This window comes from Tachyglossus aculeatus, chromosome 9, assembly GCF_015852505.1.
Source record: "Tachyglossus aculeatus isolate mTacAcu1 chromosome 9, mTacAcu1.pri, whole genome shotgun sequence".
NCBI lineage: Eukaryota > Metazoa > Chordata > Mammalia > Monotremata > Tachyglossidae > Tachyglossus > Tachyglossus aculeatus.
The window spans coordinates 28,366,696-28,394,267 of NC_052074.1; the positions used below are offsets into that span (position 1 = coordinate 28,366,696).

At 43.0% G+C, this 27,572-nt stretch overlaps 1 protein-coding gene across 5 annotated transcripts in view; it reads right to left on the reverse strand.

Annotated features, from left to right (window-relative positions):
- Nucleotides 1-27,572, reverse strand: part of PLA2G7 (phospholipase A2 group VII) — a 34,662-nt gene that overhangs the window by 773 nt on the left and 6,317 nt on the right. For 3 of the 5 annotated variants that reach the window (XM_038751745.1, XM_038751744.1, XM_038751742.1), the window contains 10 exons: nucleotides 21,869-22,021; nucleotides 19,840-19,961; nucleotides 16,246-16,393; nucleotides 14,532-14,625; nucleotides 10,876-10,944; nucleotides 10,401-10,515; nucleotides 7,945-8,058; nucleotides 3,884-3,975; nucleotides 755-925; nucleotides 538-686 (listed from right to left, as the gene is read on the reverse strand). In XM_038751745.1, coding sequence (XP_038607673.1) covers nucleotides 538-686; nucleotides 755-925; nucleotides 3,884-3,975; nucleotides 7,945-8,058; nucleotides 10,401-10,515; nucleotides 10,876-10,944; nucleotides 14,532-14,625; nucleotides 16,246-16,393; nucleotides 19,840-19,961; nucleotides 21,869-21,977 — 1,183 coding nt within the window. In that variant the 5' untranslated portion in view covers nucleotides 21,978-22,021. Of the gene's footprint in view, nucleotides 1-537; nucleotides 687-754; nucleotides 926-3,883; nucleotides 3,976-7,944; nucleotides 8,059-10,400; nucleotides 10,516-10,875; nucleotides 10,945-14,531; nucleotides 14,626-16,245; nucleotides 16,394-19,839; nucleotides 19,962-21,868; nucleotides 22,022-25,143; nucleotides 25,221-27,572 lie in introns of all 5 variants that reach the window. The other 2 variants (XM_038751746.1, XM_038751743.1) reach the window with 1 other exon arrangement.

Below are 27,572 nucleotides of genomic sequence, written 5' to 3' on the forward strand. Positions count from 1 at the left end.
ACATACTAGTCCAGAAATAAATTCAGGTGTAGAGCTGTAATGAAGAAAGTGCTATGAGATACCTACAGAAAAGCCAGAGAATGTCAGGATATTTGCCTGTGTGTTAACAATCACATACAAAGAGCGCTTAATGCGTGCAGAGCACTGTACGGTAGAAAGAGCTTGGGAAAGTTCAATCACGGCTGGTAGGCATGCTCCCTGCCCCAAAGAAGCTTCCATCAAGACTTAGCTTCTCTTCCTAGTCCATGGCCTTTGGTTAAGAAGGAGATAGTTTGTTAGAAAGCAGCCTACTGCTTTGAGTCACTCTGCAGCAAACGCTACTTTGCAGTATCAAATATGATAATTCCACAATTGGCCTGGGATGATTTGTTGAATGATGCAGTACCTCAGCCTTTAAACATCTCCCAGGAAGGAATAAAGCCAAATAGTTCGCTCTAATTATATATGTGTGTTTATATACACACACACACACACACACACACATATAATACACACACATATATGGTTCATTTTATTTAGGATCCACTGGTTTCTTACCTAGGTGTTCTTGCAAGAAAGCTAAAGATGCCTCATTGCTGAGGTCAAGGGCAAGATTCGAATTTATATCTCCTTTCAGCATGAGCCACTTTCCAATCCTGTCATCAGTCACAAAGGTAAAATCTGCAAAGTTCTGATGGACGGAGCCCCTGAAAAATGATAGATATTTAAATACCATGGTGACCTCATTTTGCAGTCAGAATAACTTTATACTTACTTGATTGTGATCATTTTTCTTTCTGTACCAGGCTGGTAAAGAGCTCTCATTTTTTGGATACTTCCAAGATCCTGGAATTTCTCAGAATTGATGAACAGTAGTGGCTGAGGAACTCTGGAACTGACTTGGTCATTTAAGGGTAACATCCAGGCATCTAGGGCAATTCCACACCTAGAAATAATAATAATAATGGCATTTATTAAGCGCTTACTATGTGCAAGGCACTGTTCTAAGTGCTGGGGGTATGTATACAAGGTGATCAGGTTGTCCCACAGGGGGCTGATAGTCTTCATCCCCATTTTACAGATGAGGTAACTTTGGCCCAGAGAAGTTAAGTGACTTGCCCAAAGTTACACAGCTGACAAGTGGCAGAGCCAGGATTCGAACCCATGACCTCTGACTCCAGAAATGTGCAGTGACATCGGGGTGGGGGTGAAGCAGCAGATTAAGAGATGCAACAATTTGGAAAAAAAAAAGTCATGTCTGTAACATGACATCACCTTTACAGGATTACTAGGCTTCAGCGTGGCCTATTGACAAGAGCATACACCTAGGAGTCAGGGGACCTGGGTTCTAATTCTGACTCTGCTGCGTGACCATGGGGAAGTCACTTAACTTCTCTATGCCTTAGTTTCCTCATCTGGAAAACTGGAATTTAGTACCTTTTCTCCCTCCTACTTTGACTGCGAGCTCTAGACCATAAACTCGCTGTGGGCAGGGAATGTGTCTGTTATACTGTACTCTCCCAAGGCTTAGTATAGTGCACTGAACACATAAGCGTTCAATAAATACAACTGACTGACTGCGAGCCCCATATGGGACAGGAACTACCTGACCTGAGTATTTTATATACTCCAGTACTTGCCACATAATAATAATAGTGGTATTCATCAGGCATTTACTATTAACTGTAAATAGGCCAATCCAGAAAGAGGAGTCTGACATGTTGAAAGAGTAATTCAGTTTAAGGGGGTTGGACGGAATCAATCAATGGTATCTAAGCACTTACTGTGTGCAGAGCCATGTATTAAGTGCTTGGGAATAAAATACAACAGAACTGGTAGACATGGTTCCTGCCCACAAGGAGTTTATAGTCTAGAGGAACAGACATTAATAGAAATACAGACTGTGGGGTTGAGAGTTGGGTGAATATCAAGTACTTAAATGGTACAGATCCAAGTGCATAGGCAATACAGAAGGGAGAGGGAGTAGAGAAAAAGACCTTAATGGGGAAAGCCTTTTGGAAGAGATATGATTTTAATAAGACTTTGAAGATGGGCAGAGTGGTGGTCTGTCATATGGAAGGGAAGGGAGTTCCAGGCCAGAGAGAGGAGGTGGGCAGTGGGTTAGCCGCAAGATAGATGAGCTTAAGGTACACATGAGCAGGTTAGAGGAGTGTAATGTGCAGACTTTTTGTAGTAGGAAATTGGCAAGGTAGAAAGAAGGGAGATGAATGAGGGCATTAAAACCAATAGTAAGGAATTTGATATGGAGATGGACGGGCAACCACTGGAGGTTCTTGAGGAGTAGAGAGATGTGGACTGAATGTTTTTTTTAAATGACCTGGGCATCACAGTGATTTATGGACTGGAGTAGGGAAGAGATCAGAGGCAGGGAGGTCAGTGAGAAAGCAGACGGCAGAAGTCAAGGTAGGATAGGAATAATGTTTGGACCACCATAGTACAAGTTTGGCTGGAGAGAAAAGGGCTGATTTAGGTGATGTTGTGAAGGTAGAACCAACTGGATTTGGTGACAGATTGAATACATGGGTTGAAACAAGAGATGAGTTGAGAATAATGTCACGGTTAAGAGCTTGTGAGATGTCTACAGTGATGAGAGATGGGGAAGGACAGATTTGGGTGGGAAGGTGAAGAGTTTTGTTTTGGACATGTTTAGTTTAAGTGGTGTTGGGACATCCAGATAGAAATGTCCTGAAGGCAGTGGAAATGCAAGACTAGGGAGGTGAGGGGTCTGGAGAAGTAGATAGGGAAACACCCGTGTAGAGATGGTAGTTGAAGCTATGGGAGTGAATGAGTTCTCCAAGGGAGTGGGTGTTGATGGAGAATAAAAGGAGACCCAGAACTGAGTCTCAAGGGACTCCAACATGTGGGAGGAAGAGGAGGAATACACAAAAGAGACTGAGAAGGAGTGATTGAAGAGACAGGAGGAGAACCAGGAGAGGACAGTGTCAGTGAAGCCGTTTGGTAATGTTTTAAACAGAAGGGGGGTGATTCATAGTGTCAAAGGCAGCTGAGAGGTTGAGGAGGACTAAGATAGGAGTAGAAGTCATCAGATTTGGCAAGAATGGTGGTCATTGGTGACCTCAGAGAAGGCAGTTTCTGTGGAGAAAGGGGGTGGAGATCAGATTGGAAAGCGCAAAGGAGAGACTCGAAGGAGAGGAAGTGGAGGCAGTGGAGGTAGGTAACTTGCTCAAAGTGTCTGGAGAGGAATGGTTAGAGAGAAAGTGTGATAAATGGAGGGAGCCATAGGATTGAGCTTTTGCTTTTTTAGGGAAAGGGGATAGGAACATGTTTGAAAGCAGTGGGGAAGAAGCCACTGGATAATGAATGGTTAAAGATGGTGATCGGGAAAGAAGAAAGGAAGTGAGTTTTGATAAGGTGCAAAAGTGAGGTGGGAGATTAAGAGGTGGCGGGAGATCTCGAGATACTGCTGGGAAAGATGGGTGAGTCGAAGAGAAGGGGAGATTTTTTTTTGTCGAGGGGATCACACCTGATAGGTTCAATTTTACCAAAATAGAGGAAAGACTTGGAGGATGTTGGGGGTAAGGGAGTTTGGGGAGGGAGTTAAATGAATAGAACACATGGGCAATGGAGAGAGGAAAACAAGGACAGAAATCATGAACTTCGCCTCCAGCAATCAATTTGACCATGAAAAACTTGTTTCTAATGCTGTAGGCATGACAGAACATCTGTTGTAAGGATGGCTTGGAGGAAAAGGGAAGAAGCCTACCCAGTAAAGTTTAGCAGTGTTCAGTGAGCAGGCTGTGTGGAGGAAAGGAAATAAACTAGATGTAGCCGTTTCTTCCATCCTATTATTGTCTAAAACCCAAGCAAGCCTCTAAACCTAGCACCAGAAAAGGTTCACAGTGATCTTTTACTTTACTCTTACCTGAATCTCTTGTCTTGGCTAAGGGTCTGAATCACTGTAGCTCCCCCAAAGGAATGTCCCATTACTGCCACTTGATTAGGGTCAATAGCATCCTGTATGGAACATAAAACATTTAGATGTTTACAGCATTTTCTTGCATAACAACGGTTTAGTTTAGAAGATGGCAGGAGTGTCACCGAAGGCCCGCTCATAGATTGCAGATACTGGCTCATTTTCCAGGCAAGAGCTTTTAGCTTCCCTGTGTTGGGAATCCGAGAGATGCACCACCCTAACTGCTGTTTCTGGCCTGCCTGCTCTAAATCACCCTGACACTTCTGACCCTTGGAAACAGCCTCTCTTTACTGGGGTAGATACATGTTACTCAGGTTGTACACAATCAGTGTTCCGTATGGGGCTCACAGTCTTAACCCCCATTTTACAGATGAGGTAACTGAGGCCCAGAGAAGTGAAATGACTTGCTCAAAGTCACAGAGCAGACAAGTGGCAGAGTCTCTTGGAGCCTATGGCAGTGAGATCGCTTGAGTGGATGCATGTGAGCATGCTCCCTGGAGGGATTTCTTTAACTGTTTCTCACATGCCTTTCTCCCCGCTGACCTTGGTCCACTGTGTCTGCCCCCAAGGAAGTCCACCCACCAAGTCAGGACCTGGTGCGCCCTGTGATCATGATCCCTAGCATTCCCAGGGAGGCTGTTTGCCCAAAGCAGCTTTCCTCCTTCCCAACACTTCAAGAAAACAGACTCTACTTCTTCCAGGAACAGGGGGACTTTAGAAACCTTTCAGAACTGTAAGACTGTTGGGAAGGAATTGCAGACTTCAAGTTTCATGTTGGCAGAAAACATATCTACTGAATCTGTTGTAAATTATGGTACTTGTTAACCACTTACTATGTGCCAGGTACTGTACTAAGTGCTGGATACAGTGCTCTCCCAAGTGCCTGGTAGAGCGCTCTGCACACTGTGGCTTAGTGGAAAGAGCCTGGGCTTGGGAGTCAGAGGTCCGGGGTTCAAATATAGGCTCTGCCAATTGTCAGCTGTGTGACTTTGGGCAAGTCACTTAACTTCTCTGTGCCTCAGTCACCTCATCTGTAAAATGGGGATTAAGACTGTGAGCCCCACAAGGGGCAACCTGATCATCTTGTAGCCTCCCCAGCACATAGAACAGTGCTCTATAGCACATAGCACATAGTAAGTGCTTAACAAATGCCATTATTATTATTATTATTATTATTAAATAGCACCAATTGAGGTTGCCCTAAGCAGCACTAAATACCATCATTATAGTTCTATTTACCATTTTCTTCTATATTTAATGGTATTTGCTAAGCACACACTATACTAAGTGCTGGGGTAGATACAAGATATCTAGGTTGGACACAGTCCCTGCTTCAGATGGCGCTCACAGTCGAAGTTGGAGGGAGAAGGATTTAATCCCCATTTTATAGATGAGGTCGCTGAGGCACAGAGAAATTAAGTGAATTGGCCAATATCACACAGCAGACAAGTGGCCGGGTTATAATTAGAACACATGTCCTCTGACTCACAAGCCTTTGCCCTGTCCGCTAGGCCATGCCTCTTCCATATTCTCTCTGAAATAATAATTTTGTTAATAATTTTCAATATTGTTAAAGAATGCAACCACATACTAATGTATGTTCGGGATAAATTTAATCTGTTGTGAAACACAGTAATTTTCAATATTTTTAAGGAATGCAACCACATACTAATGTATGCTCAGAATAAATTTAATCTGTTGTGAAACACAAGGTTCTTGCTTTGATTTTAGCATTTGCAGATCAAGTTCACCTATTACACATTTTAGCTTTATTTCATTCAGCCAGCAGGAGGAGCTACAGGATAATTTCTATACAGATTAACTCAGGAAAATTTAATTCTTTCATCATTCAAGTGTATAACAAGGGTACATGAATGCAGGCACTGTACTAAGCACTTGGGAAACTGCAGTATATTAGAGTTGGTGGACATGATCCCTGCCCACAAAAAGCTTACAGTTTACAGGGATGCAGGCTTTTATTCCTCAATTCTTCTCTCTTCCCTTTCTCCATGTTCTACTTTTTTTGTCTTTATAGCTCAAAGTTCAGTAATAAAGAAAAAAGAGATAGTCTCACCTAATCTTAGTTTTAGAAAAAGTTTGTGTTTTCTTTTCTTTACAAGATTTTCCTTCCTGTTTGCTGATGGTAATGGTACTTTTTAAGGGTTTACTGTTTGCTAGGCATTTTATTAAGCGAGGGGGTGATAAAAGATCATCCTATTGGATCATCAACACTACTGCATGTCCCCAAGTTGTGTCTGATGATAATAATTGTAGCAAGTGCTTAGTGTGTGCCAAGCATTGTACTAACCACTGGGTAGATACAAGACAATCTGTACAGACACAGTCCCTGTCTCACACAGGGCTCAGTTTAAGTAGAAGGGAGAACAGGTATTGAATCCCCTTTTTACAGATAAAGAAACTGAGTCCCAGAGAAGTTAATTGTCTTGCCCAAGGTCACACAGCAGGTGAATGGTGAAGCTGGGATTAGAACCCAGGACCTCTGCCCTTTCTACTTGACTTCGCTGCTTCTCCAGGAAAGCGTGACTTGGGGAGGGACATTTTTCTATGTGGACCCCTTTTCTACCCAGGGCAAACCCTATGCTAAGCATCAGATTGCAAGGAGACGCTCTGAAGTGGACAAAGTAAGCCACTGTGAAGGCACTCCAACAGTCTTGTCTGTTTGGTGGAGAGAGTTCTAATCCAATCCTTCCCAACCTAGGGATTTAGAGTGAAACATGTCCCAACTTTTAATTCACTTAGGGAATCATACCTACCCTTGAAGGCTAAACTCCCTGGAGAACATATATAGGAGAAAAGAGTTTCCACTCTGCCCCAACCCACCACCCTATCTTTGATGTTTCTGGCAATGGGCCTGGAGAATTAATTACAAGAGTGATATATCAAGTCCTTATGCTGTGCCAATCACTGAGGTTGATTCAAGTTTCCTGTCAGGGGAATCAATTTTGCTCTTCTAGGAGCCTCAGAAATTATGTACTCAACCACTTTCCTGTTGAGCTACACTGTTGCCCTCACCCGAATCTCATACATGTCCCACCCCTTTATTGGAGATCTGCTGTCCCCAGTTACCCCGTTGAAGAGTTGGGGGATGGGGAACAGGAGGAAGCACCCCCTACCTACCTCCTCACCAAAAAAAAAGCCCCTCAACAGCCCTGAACACTCTCTTTCAAAGGCTGCAGCTGTAAACCCTATTCTGATTGCAGGGGTCAGGGAAAGGGTTAGATTCCCCTCCAATGCTGCCACATGATTTATTGGCATCTTGCCCAGGAATCCTGTAGAAATTGGGTTGGGGGGGGGGGGAGTGAGACTATTTCCAGTAAACCTGCTGAACTGTGGGCAGAGAATGTGTCTTTTTTATACTGTACTCTCCCAAGTGCTTAGTTCATGCTTTGCACACAGTAAGCACTCAATAAATACGACGGAATGGAGGCCCAACCTTGAATCACTTCAAACAGAAGTGAGTTCTGACACCTGACATGAAACTTAATGCACCATCCCCTCCATCGATGTTTCATCCAACGATGAACCTCGGGGCTGCGGGGTAGGTGAAAAAAAAACAGGGTAAGCTTCTGGATCTGGTGGGAGGCCCGCACAAGGAAGCAATCTACAGTAAGTGTTCCCTGTTGGCTTCACTGATGTTTGGACACATACAAAACACTAGTGACTCTCAAATTCTTTTGACAAGTCTCAAACTATGCTGCTGCCCCTTGTCCACTGTGGGAATTTAACTCCTTGGGGTTTTCAGACTGCAGGGCAGTTCTCTTGCAGATTCCAGCAATACCTTTTTAAAAAAGAAAATGGTATTAAGCACTTGCTATGTGTCAAGCACTGTTCTAAGCACTGGAAGGCCTGCCTTCAATAAATTTCTAATGTATATGGGATGTGGCATCCCTCTTACCTCATCTTGTCATTTCTGCCTCAAGTTAGTGTGGCTTTTGGGGAAGGAAGAGGAGCATGATACTAGGGAAAAAAAAAACACTTTCTTCACTTACCTTTAGGTGTTCGAACTTAAACTTCAAACCCAATTCATTCTTTACTGATTTTCCACTATTAATATCCAGAATCAAATCAAGAGCATTCCTGCACTCATTTGCTCTTTGCAGAACCTAGATGAGGTGGCAACAAAAGACAAAAAATCACCTTTTCATATGAAAGGTTTATACTCTTATGCCTCTTCCCATTGTAAGTTTGCAATTTGAGCCTACTTTTATCATGGTATTAAGTATTTACTATGTGCCATTCATTCATTCAATCGTATTTATTGAGCACTTACTGTGTGCAGAGCACTGTACTAAGCTCTTGGGAAGTACAAGTCAGCAACATATAGAGACGGTCCCTACCCAACAACGGGCTCACAGTCTAGAAGGGGGAGACAGACAACAAAACATGTAGACAGGTGTCAAAATCGTCAGAATAGAATTATACCCATATGCACATCATTAACAAAATAAATAGAATAGTAAATATGTACAAGTAAAATTGAGTAATAAATCTGTACAAATATATACAAGTGCTGTGGGGAGGGGAAGGAGGAGAGGAAAAAGGGGGCTCAATTTGGGAAGGCCTCCTGGAAGAGGTGAGCTCTCAGTATAGGGCTTTGAAGGGAGGAAGAGAGCTATGTGACGGGCAGTATACTAAACATTGGTGTAGATACAAAATAATCAGGTTGGACACAGTCCAGGTCCCACATCCATTCATTCTTTCAATCACATTTATTGAGCACTTACTGTATGCAGAGCACTGTACTAAGCGCTTGGGAAGTACAAATCGGCAACATATACAGATGGTCCCTACCCAACAACATGCTCACAGTCCCACATGGGGCTCAGTCAATCCCCATTTTAAAGACTAGGAAACAGGTATAGAAGTTAAGTGACTTGCCCAAGGTCCCACAGCAGATGAGTTGCCAGAGCTGGGATTAGAACTCAGGTCCTCTGATTCCCAGGTCTGGGCTCTTTCCATTAGACCACCTTTCTTTAAGAGTAAGCCCTAAAGGCATTAATTTATTCAATCATCATTTATTGAGCACTTACTGTGTACAAGCATTGTACTAAATGCTTGGGAGAGTACAAAACAAATAGACACATTCCTTGCCCACAACAAACTTATAGGGGCAGGACATTTTTTTTTTTGTACTGAATGTTTCTTAACAGTGCTCCATACAGCAGGTGTTGAGTAACTAGAGCTGATGAAGAGAGAAAGGAGACATCTTCAGTGCTGGACTGAACAGAAGGAATCAGAGCAAAGAAATGTGCTGCCCACAGATTTATTTAGATTTCCAGACACAGATTATAAATAAAATAGAAAAAGCAAGCTGGGGGAATGGGGAGAAAGAAGGAGGGACTTGTGCTAGTCAATATATCAAGTTAAAAAAATAAGCATGCTTGCTTTCATCTGTACCCTTTAAGCACTTGTTATTCACCCCACAGCACTCATGTTATAAATCAAATCTCTAGACTGTAAGCTCATTGTGGACAGGGAATGTGTCTACCAACTCTGTTGTACTGTACGCTCACAAGCACTTAGGACAGTGCTTCGCACACAGTAAGTGCTCAAATATCAATGGTATTTGATTATTTTAATGGTATTTAAACCTTTACTATGGTGTCAAGTGCTAGGGTAGATGCTAGGGTAGATACAAATCAATCAGGTTAGATACAGTCCCTGTCTCACATCGTGCTTAGCGTGGCTCAGTGGAAAGAGCATGGGCTTTGGAGTCACAGGTCATGGGTTCAAATTCCGCCAATTGTCAGCTGTGCAACTTTGGGCAAGTCACTTAACTTCTCTGTGCCTCAGCTACCTCATCTGTAAAATGGGGATTAAGACTGTGAGCCCTCCGTGGGACCTGATCACCTTGTAACCTCCCCAGCACTTAGAACAGTGCTTTGCACATAGTAAGCACTTAATAAATGCCATTATTATTATTAAGTAGGAGGCAGAACAGGTATTGAATCCCCATTTTACAGTTGAGGAAACTGAGGCACAGAAGTTAAATGACTTGCCCAGGGACACACACAGCAAGCAGTTGACAGAGTCAGGATTAGAAGAACCCAGGTCTTTTGTCTCCTAGGCTGATGCTCCTCCCCTTAGGCCACACTCCTTCCCTAATTTAACGCTTGTCTCCAAGGTCAGACTGTAAACTTTTTGTGGGCAGGGAATGTGCTTATCAACTGTTTTACTATACTCTCAAGTTCTTAGTACAGTGATCTGCACATATCAACCCTCAGTAGCATTGATTCATTTCATGCCCATTGGTTACTAGAGAGTATCCTTTAAAAGCTCTCTCTCAGAGCCTGAAAGGGAGGTAAGTATTGAAAGGGACCAATTTTATTTAATTTTACTCTGTGAGGTACTAATCTTTTCAGCCTGGAGGGAAGGCAGGTTGGTTGGAAGTTTGGAGCTAGGACAAGCAAGGCATTACAGTTGGCTTTCACTGAAAATAGTATACCTGTGAATGGCGTATTAAGTATTCATTATCCCCCTCTTCGAGATTCTTGTAGTAGAGCCAGGTCTTCTCAGTTAACGTCTCATTGAAATAGTAGGTCGCTGCTGCAGAATCATCTCTGAAATTCAGAAACATCTCCATGGATATCCGATTTCTTTCTCCCCACCTTCTCTTCCCTTCTCCTCCTTCACCTTCCGCTCCACTGTGCTCATATTTCTCTCAAAGTTAAGGATTTTCCCTCCTCCAAAAGCTGTCCTCCTCCCTCGCATCACTTCAATTTTCATTACATTCCCCCTTTAGACTGTAGGCTCATGGTGGGCAGGAAGCGTACCTATCAACTCTGTTATATTGCACTCTCCCAAGCGCTCAGGACAATGCTCTTCATACAGTTAGCACTCAAATACGATTGATTACAAACTGTTTCCCGCAGTATAATGAAGTCACCACTTTTTTCCTTCCTTATCCACAACTGTCATACCTGTGTTCCACTGCAGCAACTATAAACCCGTGAGATGCCAAGTCCATGCCAATAGCAGAATATATTGTCCTTAAAAGAAAAACATCACTAAATCAAAGTTACCTACAAACAAGTGTCTAAGCCCTGACAAACAACAGAATAATTACATCTTGATATTTGCCATTTTATTGCTTAATACAGTTTATTGTACAGTATATTAAATTGGGAGAATTTAATAAACACCATTACTATACTACTTGGGAACAAACACTGAGGCTTTAGCCAGGATGCTAAGTACAGACTTTCCCCATGATACAAACGGGTCATCTTCTTTGAAAATGTGGAAGTACCATGGGACATATCTTCCCAAACCCTCACATAGGATTTGTCAGAATCTGTCCTGGAACCTCTGGATCAGCAAAATACTGTATTGAGAAATGTCACCAAATTATTGTTTAACTTAATAATTCAGACTCCACCATCACGATTTAAAATAAACGAGGACTGTGAGAAACAGTGTGGCCTAGTGGAAAGATTCCATGTCTGGGAGTCAAGAATCCCAGCTCTGTCACTTGCCTGCTGTGTGACCTTGGGCAAGTCACTTAACTGCCCTGTGCCTCCGTGTCCTCATCTGTAAAATGGGGATTAGATTCCTATTCTCCCTCCTCATAATAATAATTGTGGTATTTGTTAAATGTGTACTATAGGCCAAGCCCTATACTAAACACTGGGGTAGATACAACATAACCAGGCCTCACACGGGGCTCACAGATGTAGGAGGGAGAACAGGTATTGAATCCTCATTGTGCAGAGGAGAAAACTGAAGCACAGAGAAGTTAAGGGACTTGCCCAAGATCTCACAGCAGGGAAGCAGCAGAGCCAGGATTAGAACCTCATAACTCCCAGACTGGTGATCTTTCCACTACCCATGCTGCTTTCCTCCTACCTAGACTGTGAGCCCTAGGTAAGAAACAGACTGTGTCCGACCTGATTATCTTCAGCCTACCTCAGGATTTAGTATAGTGCTTCTTGCATAGTATCTGCTTAACAAATATCATTATAAATAACTATTATTGTTGAGTCTTTCCTGGAGACTGCAGAAGTAGAAGCTTGTGGTGATTGTGGTGGCGGTTTTTCTACTTTAGTGAAGGACCTGTCCAATTTAGGTTAACAGCAGCCTCTTTCTTCATAAGAAGGCAGTGTTGCTCAATGGATAGAGCCCGGGCCTGAGAGTCAGGAGGATCTAGGTTCCAAACCTGGCTCTGCCACTTGCCCACTGTGTGACCTTGGGCAAGTCACTTCACTTCTCTGTGCTTCAGTTACCTCATCTGTAAAATGACGGTTAAGCCTGTGAGTCCAATGTGGGACATGGATTATGTCCAATCTGATTAGCTTGTGTCTACCCCAGTGTTTAGTACAGTGCCTGGCACATAGTAAGCACTTAACTAATACCATTAAAAAAATAAATAATGCAACTCCTGTCAATTAGGGGCTTCACTTATCAGTTCATCTGCTTTCTTAAACAATTTTTGCAAGATTTTTAAATCCCAAAATTCTACCTGGTGCTGGAGAAACCATAGCTTCTCTAGATTGTACATTCGTTATGGGCAGAGAACATGGCTGATAATTCTGCTGTATTGTATTCTCCCCAAGGGCTTAGTACAGTGCTCTGCACAATACTGAGAGCTCAACAAATATGACTGATTGATTCATTAGTTAGGCATTTTGCAGGGGCTCACTGGATTATCAAAATTAGATGTATCCCTTATGGGACAATGAATCTGCTGACTGTGTTGAAAATTAACTCATTATCATCAACATCATTCAATTTTAAAATGACCTTGTTTCCCTCCATTCAACTATTTCTTTGGTTATCTACTCTAAAATCTCTTTAACACCTTGAAAATCGGAAACTTCTTCCAAGAGCCACGCATTCTTGATAGCTTAATCTCAGCCCAGGTGTGGTGGAGGTAGGGAAGGATGTATTTAGCTGTGGTGCTTGCTCAGAACACTGAGGCCCTGCGGGCACATGAGTGGGGGGAAAGGCATCAAACAATATCAGTTGATCAGTTATATCTTTTAATTTTGAAGTTCTTTAGAGAGGAAAGGGACTTCATCCTTGCTAAGCAACAGCACCACCAATGAGAGTAAAGATCCATGCCTCACTCCGTACTCAAAGTCCTACTTAAAGTCATATCTCCTCCAAAAAGCCTTCCATGACTAACCTCACTTTCCCTTCTTCTTCTCCTTATATACTTGGGTCTACTCCTTATGCACTGTGATAACAATAATAATAATAATATTCATTAAGCTCTTACTATAATGTACTGAACTAAGAGCTGGGCTGGATACAAGGTAGTCAGGTTGGACACAGTCCCCATCTCACATGGGGCTCACAGTCTTGATTCCCATTTTACAGATGAGGTAACTGAGGCAAAGAGAAGTTAAGTGACTTGTTGAAGGTCACAAGGCAGATACGTGGCAGAGCCGGGATTAGAACCCACTTCCTCTAACTCCTAGGTCCATGCCCAGCTCCACACCATCTTCTTATATTCTGCTACCTCCCCCATCTGTAATTTATCCTAATGTCTGCCTCCCTTAATAATAATTGTGGTATTTGTGAAGCACTTACTCTATGCCAAGCACTGTACTAAGCACTGGGGCAATCAAGTCTCACCTTGGGGTCACAGTTTACCCTTCCTCACACCCAGACCCCGACCTCCCCTCTCCCCTCTCCCAAGAAGCAGGACAGTGACTGAATTAAGCAATTTACAACAGTCCCTCATCAACAACTAAGGAATTTCTTGCCCATTCACACAGGACAGATGCCTTAATGACTCACAGCTCAGAACTTGTGGATTCCCTCCAAGTGGGAACTGGTGAGTTGCCCCTTACTACAGGAACTTGCCACAGCCCACTTGGTCTCCAGATAATAATAATAATAATAATAATGGTATTTGTTAAGCGCTTACTATGTGCAGAGCACTGTTCTAAGCACTGGGGAGGTTACAAGGTGATCAGGTTGTCCCATGGGGGGCTCACAGTTTTAATCCCCATTTTACAGATGAGGTAACTGAGGCATGGAGAAGTTAAGTGACTTGCCCAAAGTCACACAACTGACAGTTGGTGGAGCTGGGATTTGAACCCATGACCTCTGACTCCGCTCAAGACTTTCTTTTTCTTATGACCTAGCCCCACCATGTGCCTTAAATGCCTGCCCTCTGATCTCCCCTCCCCTGTGCCTTGCCCAGGAACTCTCCTCATCCCAATCCCATCCAAATCCTCCGCTGTGGATCCCTGTGTCTTTCTTTCTGTGCACATTTATCTCAGTCTCCTTCCCGGCAATTTTTACCATAATAATCCCAAGACCAGAATCGCAGACAGGGACTCACTCACTTGATTTGACATTAGTCACCATTTTATGGGTAAATGCAGAGCCTGGTAGGAAGTAAATGTGAGGCCTGCCAGTAAAGAAATATGCCCTGGGCCCTTAAAGCTTTGAGTGTGAAATCATTAGTATTTGGAGAGCCTACCTGCTGGGGAAGAACACAGTTGTAAATGCAGACCAGGAACACCACACAGAGTCCCTACTTCTTCTACTTAGAGATGATCATTCAGCTTTTTCCTGGCGTTGTTTGTGGAAGCGAATTAAATAAACCCAGATGTAAATACATTACCTGAAGGCTCCAAGGCCATGAGAAAAGATGATCAAGGGGTATTTTTCTCCAGACTTGAAAGGGGCTTCCCACTTGGCAGGAATCTTCACGGAGCCTAGAGAGCATAAAGAAATCAGTTTCTGCCATGGCAGTTTCTTTTCCAGATAGCACTTCCCAAACTGCCTTCCCAGAGGGACGGCGGGGGACACACATTTGATTAATTATCATTATTAATAAAAGTGATAATATTTGTTAAGCATTATGTGCTAACCACTGTATAAGCACTGGGGCAGATAATCAGATTGGACAGCCGCTGTCCCACATGGGGCTTACAGTCTACAGGGGAGGGAGAACAGGTATTTACAACCCCATTTTATAGATGAGGAAACTGAGGCACAGAAATGTTAAGTGACATGCCCAAGGTCATGCAACAGGTAAGGGAAAGAGCCAGGATTAAAATACAGAGCCTCTGGCTGTCAGGCCCATGTTCTTTCCTAGCAGCCCACAACAGTAGACTGTTCAAAAGAAAGGAACAACAAAAAAAAAACTACAGTACTACAATTATTATTAACTTTTTTATGGCATTTGTTAAGCACTTACTATGTGCCAAGCACTGTTCTAAGCACTGGGGTAGATACAAGCTAATCAGGGTGGACACAGTCCATGTCCTATGTGGAGCTCACAGATTTAATCCTCATTTTACAAATGAAGTAACTGAGGCCCAAGCAAGTGAAGCAACTGATCAGAGACAGGATTAGAACCCAGGTCCTTTAGACTCCAAGACCCTTGCTCTATCCACTAGGCCATGCTGCTTCCCATCTTCTTACCTAGAGTCACATTAAAGTGCCCCAGGAGGCACAGGGAAAAAAAAATGGAACAGCTGAGCCAAGGAGACTCAATTTCTTGGAGCTGAATGGGGTCATGGCAGGGCGAGGAGCATGGGATAATGGAAAGAGCATGGGCTTGGGAGTCAGAGGACCTGGGTTCTAGTCCTGGCTCCACCACTTGTCTGCTGTGTCACTTTGGACAAGTCACTTCACTCTGTGGCTCAGTGGAAAGAGCCCGGGCTTTGGAGTCAGAGGTCAGGGGTTCAAATCCCAGCTCCGCCAATTGTCAGCTGTGTGACTTTGGGCAAGTCACTTTCAAACAAGCCCCTGTCTCTCCACATCCTAAAATATCCCTCCTTTAACCCCACAGCTTCCTCCAGTTATTGTCCCAGATCTCTCCTACCATTCCTCTCCAAACTCCTTCAGCGAACGGTCTACACCTGCTATCTCAAGTTAGCCTCTTCCAATTTTCTCCTTCACCCCCTCCAATCCGACTTCCATCCCCTTCCCAGCACAGAAACCGCCTTCTCACAGGTCACCAAAGATCCCCTTCTTGACAAATTCAAGGGCCTCTACTCTTTCTAATCCTTCACGACCTCTCAGCTGCCTTTGACACTGTCAACCACCTGCTTCTCCCAGAAACATTACCTAACCTCGGTTTCACTGATACTGTCCTCTCCTGGTTCTCCTCCTCTCTCTGGCCACTCATTCTCAGCCTCCTTCGCAAGCTTCTGCTCTGCCTCTGCCCCCGTGCTTAGAACAGTGTGGAGGCTAAGTAGGTAGATGTGTTCCCTGCCCATAATGAGGTTACAGTCTAAAATTGGCCAACTTCTGGCTAACTCGTCATTCCTGTTTTCCTAAATTTCTGAGTGACATTAGAAAGTTGAAGTGGAATTAGCCAATCTTACCAAATAAGAGGTTTAAAAATTTGCCCCAGAACTGATGCCTTGTAAGGAATTTCATAAGTCCTGTAAAATATTCTTGATTTGGAATCCACACAGTGTTTTTCTGGTCCTTATCATCTTGGGAAGGGTAATATAAACGTAAAAAGCTACCCTGCAGGGAGAAGAAAAGGTCAGCTAGGAACACAGTAGCACATTCCAAAAACCACTTACTAGGCTTTCTGCCCATCCTGGGCCTTAACTATTCATTCAATCATATTTATTCAGTGCTTACCATGTGCACAGCACTGTACTATGCTATTGGGAGAGTACAATACCACAATAGACAGACACATTCCCGGACCATAACGAGTTTACAGTCTTATTACTCAGAAGGTTTTAATCTTCTCCATCACACCCATCTCCTCATCTTCCTTTGCCTCTAGTTCTTGGTCTTCACCAATCCAAAGCTATTCTGCTTCTCTTGAGCTTCCTAGATATGAGAGTCTTGTATCTACACTGTCCATCTACAAAACACAACTCTCTTGCCTTCCCATTGCTCTGCCACTCCAAACCCTGAAATCTGGGTCACACAAGAAAGGGCTGCTTCATAGTTTGCACACATGGCAGCTGAGCATCGCTGGTGGAAATGGGAACCATATTGAGTGAGCCCCCCATGGGACAGGGACCATGTCAAATTTCCACTTGTGCATCCTCTCCCAGAACTTGGAACAGGGCTCTTTTTTAATGGCATTTATTAAGCACTTACTGTGTGCCAGGCACTCGACAGTCCGCTAGATGGTAAACACATCATGGGCAGAGAATGTGTCTGTTTATTGTTATATTGTATCCTCCCAAGTGCTTGGTACAGTGCTCTGCACACACTAAATGCTCAATACATACAATTGAATGAAATACAATTGAATGAATAAATTAATGTATTAAGCGCTGGAGTAAATACAAGTTAATTAGGTTGGGCACAGTCCATGTCCCAGGGGCTCACAGTCTTAATCCCCATTTTACAGATGAGGAAACTGAAGTACAAAGAATTGAAGCAATTTGCCCAACCAAGGTCACACAGCAGACAAGTGGCAGGGCTGAGATTAGAACTCAGGTCCTTCTGGCTCCCAGGCCCATGCTCTAACCATTAAGCCAAGCTGCTTCTCACATGGTAAGCACTTAAAAAATGTACACTCTTGTTATAGCTGTTTCAACTAATCTATTTTATTTATTGAGCACTTACTGTGTGCAAAGCACTGTATGAAGCACTTGGGAGAGTACAATATAAAATATATAGAGAGAGAAGCAGCGTGGCTCAGTGGAAAGAGCACGGGCTTGGGAGTCAGAGGTCACGGGCTTAAATCCCAGCTCTGCCGCTTGTCAGCTGTGTGACATTGGGCAAGTCACTTAACTTCTCTGTGCCTCAGTTTCCTCATCTGTAAAATGGGGATTAAGATTGTGAGCCCCACATGGGACAACCTGATCACCTTGTATCCTCCCCAGAGCTTAGAACAGTGCTTGGCACATAGTAAGCGCTTTAACACCAAAATTATTATTATTATTATTATTATATGAAAGAGTTGGTAGAAATATTCCCTGGCCATAACAAGCTTATTTCTGCTCAACAGTGCTACCTGTACCTCGCTCATTGACTCCCATGCCTAATCTCCACTCTAGACTGTAAGCTCCTTGTGATCAGGAAACACGTCTACCAACTCTGTTTTATCATTCTCTCCTAAGCACTTAGTACAGTGCTCTGCATACAGTTAAGTGCTCAATAAATATGATTGACTATTCCAGACCCTTAACTGGCCCCGGATGGCCCCAGTATCGCTCTATCTTTCCACTCTAGCCTTGACAATTTAACTGCTTTTTAGGGAAAAAAAAATTAAGCTCATTGTGAGCAGGGCACACGTCTACCAACTCTATTGTACTGTACTCTCCCAAGTGCTTAGTACAGCGCTCTGCACACAATAAGTACTCAATAAATACTACTGAACAAGAGGCCAGACAAGAATTTAGAGGGCCACCCTCACCTCCTCAAAATTTCCCCGCTCCCATTTCCAAATTCTCCTCCCAGTCAGCTATCAAAGAGTACACCCATCTGCTCTTCAGAAAAATACAACACTTTGGCCAAGTCATAGATGGTAAAGATACTCCTAAGATATTAAAGATACTACTGCCACCTTCAACCTCTCCCTCTCCTCTGCCTTACAAATCTCTCACACTAAAAGAGTCTTCCCTTGATCCCCTCCACACCCTCCAGGTATTGCTACAGCTCCCTGATCACATCTAGATGTGCTTAGTGGACTGTTCACACTTGAAATTCACGCAAATGCCAGGTGATCTCTAGTCAAAGAGAGAATTGGGGAATCCCTGCCCTAGCAGAAAAAAAAACCAAAAAGTCAGGGGGCAACACGGTGATAACATACTATTCCTCCATGCATCTCTATGCCCCCATGGGCTCTACTTCATCATTTTGTCTGAGCTAGGAACAGCCTTGCTTGTGTCCTTGAAATACTGACTTGAGGAATATAATAATAATAATAATGATATTTGTTAAGTGCTTACTACGTGCCAAGCACTGAAGGTGTGACATTTCCACGTTCTCTACAGGAAGTGAACGTGTCTACCAACTCTGTTATATTGTTCTCTCCCCAGCTTTTAGTACAGTGCTCTGCACACATTAAGCACTCAATAAATAACATTGAATGATTGACTGGGGAATGCAGTCGAAGACTCTAAGGCCTCTCCTGGTGTTTAATGTAGGGGAGGTTATTTACCTGAGCATAAAAACAGCAAATTGCCGAGACACAATGAAATTCATTCATTCAATTGTATTTATTGAGCGCTTACTGTGTGCAAAGCACTGTACTAAGCGCTTGGAAAGTACAATTCGGCAACAGTTGAGTGCTTACTGTGTGTAGAGCACTGTACTAAGCGCTTGGGAAGTCCAAGTTGGCAACATCTAGAGCCGGTCCCTACCCGACAACGGGCTCACAGTCTAGGAGGGGGAGACAGAAGATAAAACAAAACATATTAACAAAATAAAATCAATAGAATAAATATGTACAAATAAAATCAAATAAATCTGATCACCTTGTAACCTTCCCAGCGCTTAGAACAGCGCGTTGCACATAGTAAGCGCTTAATCAATCAATCGTATTTATTGAGCACTTACTGTGTGCAGAGCACTGTACTAAGCACTTGGGAAGTCCAAGTTGGCAACATATAGGGACGGTCCCTACCCGACAGCAGGCTCACAGTCTAGGAGGGGGAGACGGATGACAAAACAAAACATATTAACAAAATAAAATAAATAGAATAAATATGTACAAATAAAATAAAATTAATAAAATTAATTTGATCACTTTGGAACCTCCCCAGCGCTTAGAACAGTGCATTGCACATAGTAAGTGCTTAATAAATGCTATTATTATTATTAAAAATAAATCTGATCACCTTGTAACCTACCCAGCGCTTAGAACAGGGCGTTGCACATAGTAAGCGCTTAATAAATGATCTTATTATATTATTATTATTATTTTATTATTATTAAATATACACACTCACACACCCACAATCCCCCCTCCTCCCTAAAAAACAAAAATCAATGCAAACCTCGCGTGTGGGTTTAAACATCAAATCTGTACATCCCACGGAGTAAGGCCCTTTTCCTCCAGGAATGTTGTGTCTGATACTGCTCCCAGGAGACATTATTGATTGCATCTTAGTCAGCCATACTGAAAAACAGGAAAGCTTACTGCATTTTGTCACCTTGTTTTCCTTTACAGACTGGCTTTAATGTATCCCAGGGTCATCAATTTCCATCACAAATCAAGCTTCAGTCCAGTGGCTTCGAGGTCTTCGAAGGCAACATGGCGTAGTGGATAGAGCACCGGCCTGGAAGTCAGAAGGTCACGGGTTCTAATCCTGGCCCTGCCACTTGTCTGATGTGTGACCTTGGGCAAGTCACTTCAGTTCTGAATCTCATCTGTAAAATGGGGATTGAGACTGCTAGCCCCATGTAGGACAGGGACTGTGTCCAACCTGATTGTTTCTACCCCAGTGCCTAGAACAATGAGTGGTACGTAGTAATTGCTTAACAAATACAATTATTTTTATCATTATTATTATTATTATCATCATCTTCCTCTTCCTGCCTCATCTCAACTTCTCAACGCTATCACTGTAACCCTGGCACCTGATTCTGCTATAGCCAACTCTTCTCCCTCCACTCAGACACCATCACATGCTCAACTGGTCCTCTTCTCTACAGGTCTAGATGCACAAATACTGGTCTAGGCCTGAGGTTTTTTCCACTCATTCTTTTGCTCAATCGTATTTATTGAGTACTTCCTGCGTGTGGCGCTCTGTGCCGAGCGCTTGGGAGAGTACAATACAACAATACACAGATACAGTCCCTGCCCACAACGAGCTTGTTTTGGGTTGAGTTTCTTCCAGTCTGGTCTCAAGATTCTTTACTGGCACCATTACTTAGACCTTGAGCCCCACGCGGGACAGGGAGCTTAGAACAGTGTTTGACACTTAGTAAGAGCTTAAATACCATGAAACAGATCCATATACCAGAGCTCTGCTTGTGGCCTTTCCCTTCCTGGTTGGCGGTGGTGGTGTGGATTGGGGGCTGGAAGTGGGAGGCTGGAAGTGGGAAGGAAGGGCACTGGGATTAAGCCATGGCATTGCAGCTCCCCAGACAAGATGCACAGGCCAATCCCCAGGAAACCCAATTTCAATCTGGCTCCTTTGGCCAACTCTGCCGCCATCCAAACCACACCTCGGTGTCGGGGGGCGGGGGGGAAGCAGGATGTCTCAGGATTGTGGGTGAGAGGCGGAGGGGGAAAGGGAGGGAGAGGAAGATGTCCTTTTTTGAGCTCTTTTCAGGGTCTGGCATCCACACAGACTCACTTGTGGTATTTGTTAAGCACCTACTATGTGTCAGACACCGTACCAGGCTCTGAGGTGGACACAAGCAAATAGGGTTGGAAACAGTCCCTGTCCACATGGGGCTCACAGTCTCAATCCCAGCTACAGATGAGGTAACTGAGGCCGAGAGAAGTGAAGTGACTTCATCATCATCATCATCATCAATCGTATTTATTGAGCGCTTACTGTGTGCAGAGCACTGTACTAAGCGCTCGGGAAGTACAAGTTGACAACATATAGAGACAGTCCCTACCCAACAGTGGGTTCACAGTCTAAAAGGGAGGGGGGGGGGAGTCCAAAAGGTGGGGGGGGAGTCTAAAAGGGGAGTCTAAAAGGGGGACTTGTCCAAGGTCACACAGCAGAGAAGTGGTAGAGCTGGGATCAGAACCCAGGACCTTCAGACTTGCAGGCCCATGCTCTATCCACTATGCCACGCTGCTTCTCAAAGGAAATCCATAATTCAATCAGAGCTACTGAAATATGCCAGAACGGTGATGATTTTGTTTTAAAATTAGGAACTAAAAAATCTTGCATAAAGGGATTCCGCAAAGTTTAATAACACCAGGGAGTTAAGCCATCCCTGGATGAGAGCTGTTGGCTTGGACTACTGCTGTGCTCTTTTCAAGACTGCTGGTTCAGGAAGAATTTTCCTCAAACTCAACCCTGGAATTTGTTAAAAGCAAAAGCAACTGAACAGCAAACTTACCAGGTGTTGAAATATTTGCAAGTGGATTTAGGCCACGCCAGCAGGCGGAATGCACTCTCATCACACAGCAGCAGAAACAGAGAAACACAAAATATTTGGATGGCATCATCTTGTAGCCTTTGTTTGAAAATTAGCGGCAGCTTCACTTTAAACCTTTGTTAAGGTAGATAACAAAGATGTGAACACGGGACTATAAATGGACAGATAAAAATAGAGACATGATTATTTTGGTGAAACAGTGATGGTAATTTTGGGTGAAGAGATTCTGAAGAGGCTTCTCTTCTACTTGCACGTATGTACATAGCCATGATTTATTTATATTAATGTCCATATCCCCCTCTAGACTTTAAGCTCATGAGGGCAGGGAACGTGTCTACCAACTCTGTATTTATGTACATAACTATTAGTCACATATTATAAATTTATTTATATTAATGCCGGTATCACCCTCCATACTGTAAGTTCGCTGTGGGCAGGGAACATGCCTATAAATTCTGCCATGTTGTACTCTCCCAAGTGTTCGGTACAGTGCTCTGCATACAGTAAGTGCTCAACAAAATCGATTGATTTAAACTTTAAATAAAATCATAAGGAAGCCTCCTCATTTGCTTTTTTAAAAAAAATCCTGATATTATTCTCTCCTCGAAGAGCTCCTTAGAAGGCTTCCAGGTGTAAGAGTGATTCTCTCTTTCCTGGAGCGAGAAGGACAGCTTTGGGAGTTGCATAAACCCTCAGATCGTTGGGGATGAGCCTCGCTGGAATGACCTGACAAGTTGCTTCAACTGACATGTTGCAACTCTTATTGTCATTGTAGTTGTCCAGGGGTTAAATTATTGATTACTTCAGGGAGCAGATTTGAATCATCCCTGTTTTTCCCAAGTCTTGGCACAGAGTAAGGACTGAACGCATGTCAGAAATAGGAAGTCTTGTTGAATAATCACACTCCAAGGAGGGAAAAGGCTAGTTCAATTTCCACACCTAGTTAAGCACTGGTCCCTTTAAGGAATGTTTTGGCTGAAAAAGCAGAGGAAGGAAAGCAGATTTGTGGGAAAAAGAAACCAAGAATTCTTCCCTGATGAGAATCTCCCTAACTGACAATATTTTCAACAGACATTTAAGATTCATTGAACAGTTAGGCATCCTTACATGCCAAAACACCAACTTAATTCAGGAGGCATTTTTTCCCCTCCAAACAATAGTTTGTGCATTCCCCTAACCAATATAGAACACAAACTACTTAAGAAAAACACCCAGGTCAGGAAAAATAAGAAGTGTTTTTTTATGTAGCTAGAAGAAGGAAAAATGTTTTCAAAAGGATCAGAATCAATGCTCCAATGAGATTTAAGAGAAGAAAGGTTGGACAATTCATTTAATCTCCTTGTAGTAATGTTTTAAGTAGTGAGCAGGACAAATATTTCACTTACAGGGAGTTTTCAGGAGAAAATAACAATGTCCCCTTCCAATGCTATTGCTTATTAATGGCCACCACTTGGTCTCTGCAAGGAGCCCAGAACAGAAAGAGAAACAAGAGAATTGTGCAAAGCTGGGATGGGAGAGAGAAAATGAGAACATACATGTGGAAGGACAGTTACACTATTCTATGGTCAGTCTTCAGTAAGATCTGTGTTTCCAAAGCATCATGTTGAAAGTTGGCAAGATCATTTCTGATAGGAAAAGGAAAAACTACATTTCTCAGGAAGTGAAGGGGGACAAAACCCCATAATTCTCAGTGGGAGGAGATGGAGAAGATAGGAAATGGATGTAAGAGAGTGCCTGGCACAGAATAATCACCTAACAAGTACCTTAAAACCCTACCAAAAAACCTGGCAGGAAATGACAAATTCCTGGTAACTACTGGCAAAACCTGCCAGACTATGTGTTTCTGACACTAATATAATAATGACAGCATTTATTAAGTGATTACTATGTGCAAAGCACCATTCTAAGTGCTGGGGAGGTTACAAGGTGATCAGGTTGTCCCACAGGGGGCTCCCAGTCTTCATCCCCATTTTATAGATGAGAATATCCACTGTGGCTTTGCTCTGAGTTATTTGCCTGCCCCCACTAAAGGCTTAACAAATTCCTTTTACTTTCCTGTCCTAAAATCAATGTATTTATTGAGCACTTTGTGTGCAGAGCACTGTATTAAGCCAGGCAGGGCATTGCCTTCCTTCCCTGGTGTTGTGTGATCACCATGGCATAGAGCTGAAGAGAAGTGCCCATGGCCCAGTTCTTGCTTCTTTATGCAGCCTTGGATGACCGAGACTGGAAGCTTGTTGTGGGCAGGGAATGTGTCCGTTTACTGTTGTACTGTTCTCTCCCAAGTGCTTAGTACAGTGCTCTGCACACAGTAAATGCTCAATAAAGACTATTGAATGAATGATTTTTTACACAGACTTATTGTGCCATTTAAGTGCTTATACTTGCCAACCATTTTCCTAAGGGTGGATACCAGATAATCAGATAGGATGAAGTCCCTGGTCTACATGGGGCTCGTAATCTGAAGGAGAACAGGTATTGAATCCCCATTTTACCTATGGTGAAACTGGAGCATGGAGAAGTTAAGTGATTTTGAGTAAGTCACACACAAGATTAGTGGCAGAGCTGGGATTAGAACTCAGGTCCTCTGACTTCCAAATCCCTGTTCTTTCCATTAGGCCAGGATGCTTTTCCTCATGGAAGCAGTATTCCTCATCAACTCTACAGATTAGCTTGGCCTAGTGGAAAGAGCATGGGTCTACAAGTCAGGAGACCTGGATTCACAGAGCAAAGCAGCATGGCTTAGTGGAAAGAGCCTGGATTTGGGAGTCAGAGGTTGTGGGTTCTAATCCTGACTCTGCCACTTGTCAGCTATGTGACTTTGGGCAAGTCACTTCGCTTCTCTGGGCCTCAGTTCCCTCATCTGTAAAATGGGGATGAAGACTGTGAGCCCCACGTAGGACAACCTGATTACCTTGTATCCATCCCAGTGCTTATAACAGTGCTTGGCACATAGTATGAACTTAACAAATATCATTATTATTATTACTAATGGGGAGACCAACATTAGACTGTAAATTCTTTGTGGACAGGGAAAATGTTTACCAATTCTGTTATACTGTACTCTCCCAAGCGCTTAGTACAGTGCTCAATAAATGCCATTGATTTATCCACCTGGACCTTATTGAAGTCTTTAAAAGCACCCACAACCCATTCCCACTGACCAGCCTGCAGTTCTCTGAATTCAGTTCAGAACATGAAGTCTTTAAAATCACCCACAACCCATTCCCACTGACCAGCCTGCAGTTCTCTGAATTCAGTTCAGAACGTGACACTCTCCTCAACATCTTATGAAGGGACAGAGCTTCTTAACCTGGAATAAAAGTGAAATCTTAGGGAAAAAAAAAATTACAAAAGGTCCAAAGCACAGGCAACCACACTGTCAACTTTAGCTGAATTGCTTCTTGGGCTGATTAATCATAAGGTTCTTTCAAGCAGCTCATACTCATGTGACTTTTGTAGAGCAGGGGGTTTTTTAAAGATAATCTTAAAACAAATATAACATTTTGAAATTTCTCAACTTAGTGAATTGGTCAGTCCCTGTACTAAGTGCTCGAGAGAGTACAATAAAAAATAAGCCTAAGAAAAAGAATGAAGGGGAAGATTGATGATAGGGTTTTTTCCAGCATAAATAGTTTTTTCCAACATAAATAGTTTTGATCTTTTAAAAGAAAGCTTTTCCCTCAGTTGCCAATTTTGAAATTCTGGAATTTATGTGCCAAGGGAAAGATAAACACAATTCAGCTTCTTCAATCATCTATCCTAGATTTGTTAGGTAGCTTTCTAGGAGGGCTCTGCAGATTTTTATTAAGCTTTCACCCTGTTAGCTCATTACTTTTAGATATGCCACACAGGCAGACTTTTGCCAAGAAGCCCTGTTTCATCATCATAATAAATGATATTATTTGAGCAACTTTTTTGTGTCAAGCACTGTTACAAGCACTGGAGTAGACATAAGTTAATCAGGTTGGGCCCAGACCTTGATTCCTATGGGACTCCCAGTCAAAGTAGGGTGGAAGACAGGAAATTAGCCAAGAAATAAGTAATGCTTCCAAACTCAAAAGATTCACGCAGAGAAGTGACAAGAAGGGTTGTGTAGAAAGGATGAAAGGGAGATAGTAAAGGTAAGGGGCAGAAGAAAAGGAGTAAGAAATGGAGAAATTAGATTCTGGAAATAAAAAGACTGCCTAATCACTCATCCAACAGGCTCTAGATAGTGTTTCCCAATAAATTTCCCTTCAGTCTCCCCTCTGTAGAACGTGAACTCCAAGTGCTTAATAAAATGCTCTGAGTCTCAGTTATCTCCTCTGTAAAATGGGGATTAAGACTGTGAGCCCCATGTGGGACATGGACTGTGACCAATCTGATTAGCTTCTATTCAGTCATTTGAGTATTTATTGAGTGCTTACTGTGTGCAGAGCACTGTACTAAGTGCTGGGGAGAGTACGTTATAACAATAAACAGACACATTCCCTGCCCACAATGAGCTTACAGTCTACAGGATGAGTTTACAATCCTATCCCAGCTCTCAGTACAGTGCCTGGCCCATAATAAGGACTTAGTGGAAAGAGCACGGGCTTGGGAGTCAGAGGACATGGGTTCTAATCCTGGCTCCACCACTTGTCTGCTGTGTAACCTTGGGCAAGCCACTTAACTTCTCTGTGCTTCAATTAGCTCATCTGTAAAATGGGGATTTAGACTGTGAGCCCCACGTGGGACAACCTGATTACCTTGTATCTACCTCAGCACTTAGAACAGTGATTGGCACATAATTATTATTAATTATTATTAAAAACAAAAAAGACAAGAAGAAGCAAAAGTGAAAAGACACACACACACACACCACAGCAATGCAAGAAGGTAGGGTGAGTACCCACGTGATTAGGTGATGGGGAACTGCTGAAGTTTCAGTGAGATAGGGTAGAAAGGGAGGCAAGACAGGTGATGATAGAAGATGTACTAGGCTTTTTCAAAGGAATACAAGAATAAAAGGAGTAACATTTGCTTGGGATTTTTGCAGGGAGGGATCCTGTGAAGGGAAGCAGAGTGTCTAGTGGAACGAGCACAGATTTAGGAGGAAGACAATCTGGGTTCTGATAATAATAATAATAATAATGGCATTTATTAAGCACTTACTATGTGCAAAACACTGTTCTAAGCGCTGGGGAGGTTACAAAGGTAACCTGATACAAAGGTTTTAGGTTACAAAGGTAACCTAAAGGTAAAGTTCTGATCCCAACTCCACCACTTGTCTGCTGTGTGATCTTGGGCAGGTCACTTCTCTGTCTCCCTCATCTGTAAAATGGGGATTCAGTAACTGTTCTCCCTCTTTCTTAGGCTATGAGCCCCACGTGGGTCAGGGACTGTGTCCCTTCTTAACTTGTATCTTTTCATTCAATCGTATTTATTGAGAGCACAGCACTGTACTAAGTGCTTGGGAAGTACAATTCAGCAACAAATAGTGACAATCCCTGCCCATAACGGGCTCACAGTCTAGAAGAGGATAGGCACAATTAGGGGATATAAAGTCAGAAGAATAAAAATTTACCAAGTAAGACCTCCTGGAGATGGTGATTTCAGAAAGGCCTGTGAGATGGATATGAAGGGTCTAGGAATCAGTGTGAAGTATGTAATGCAGAAGGGAGAGTCTGGAGGCAAGGAGGCC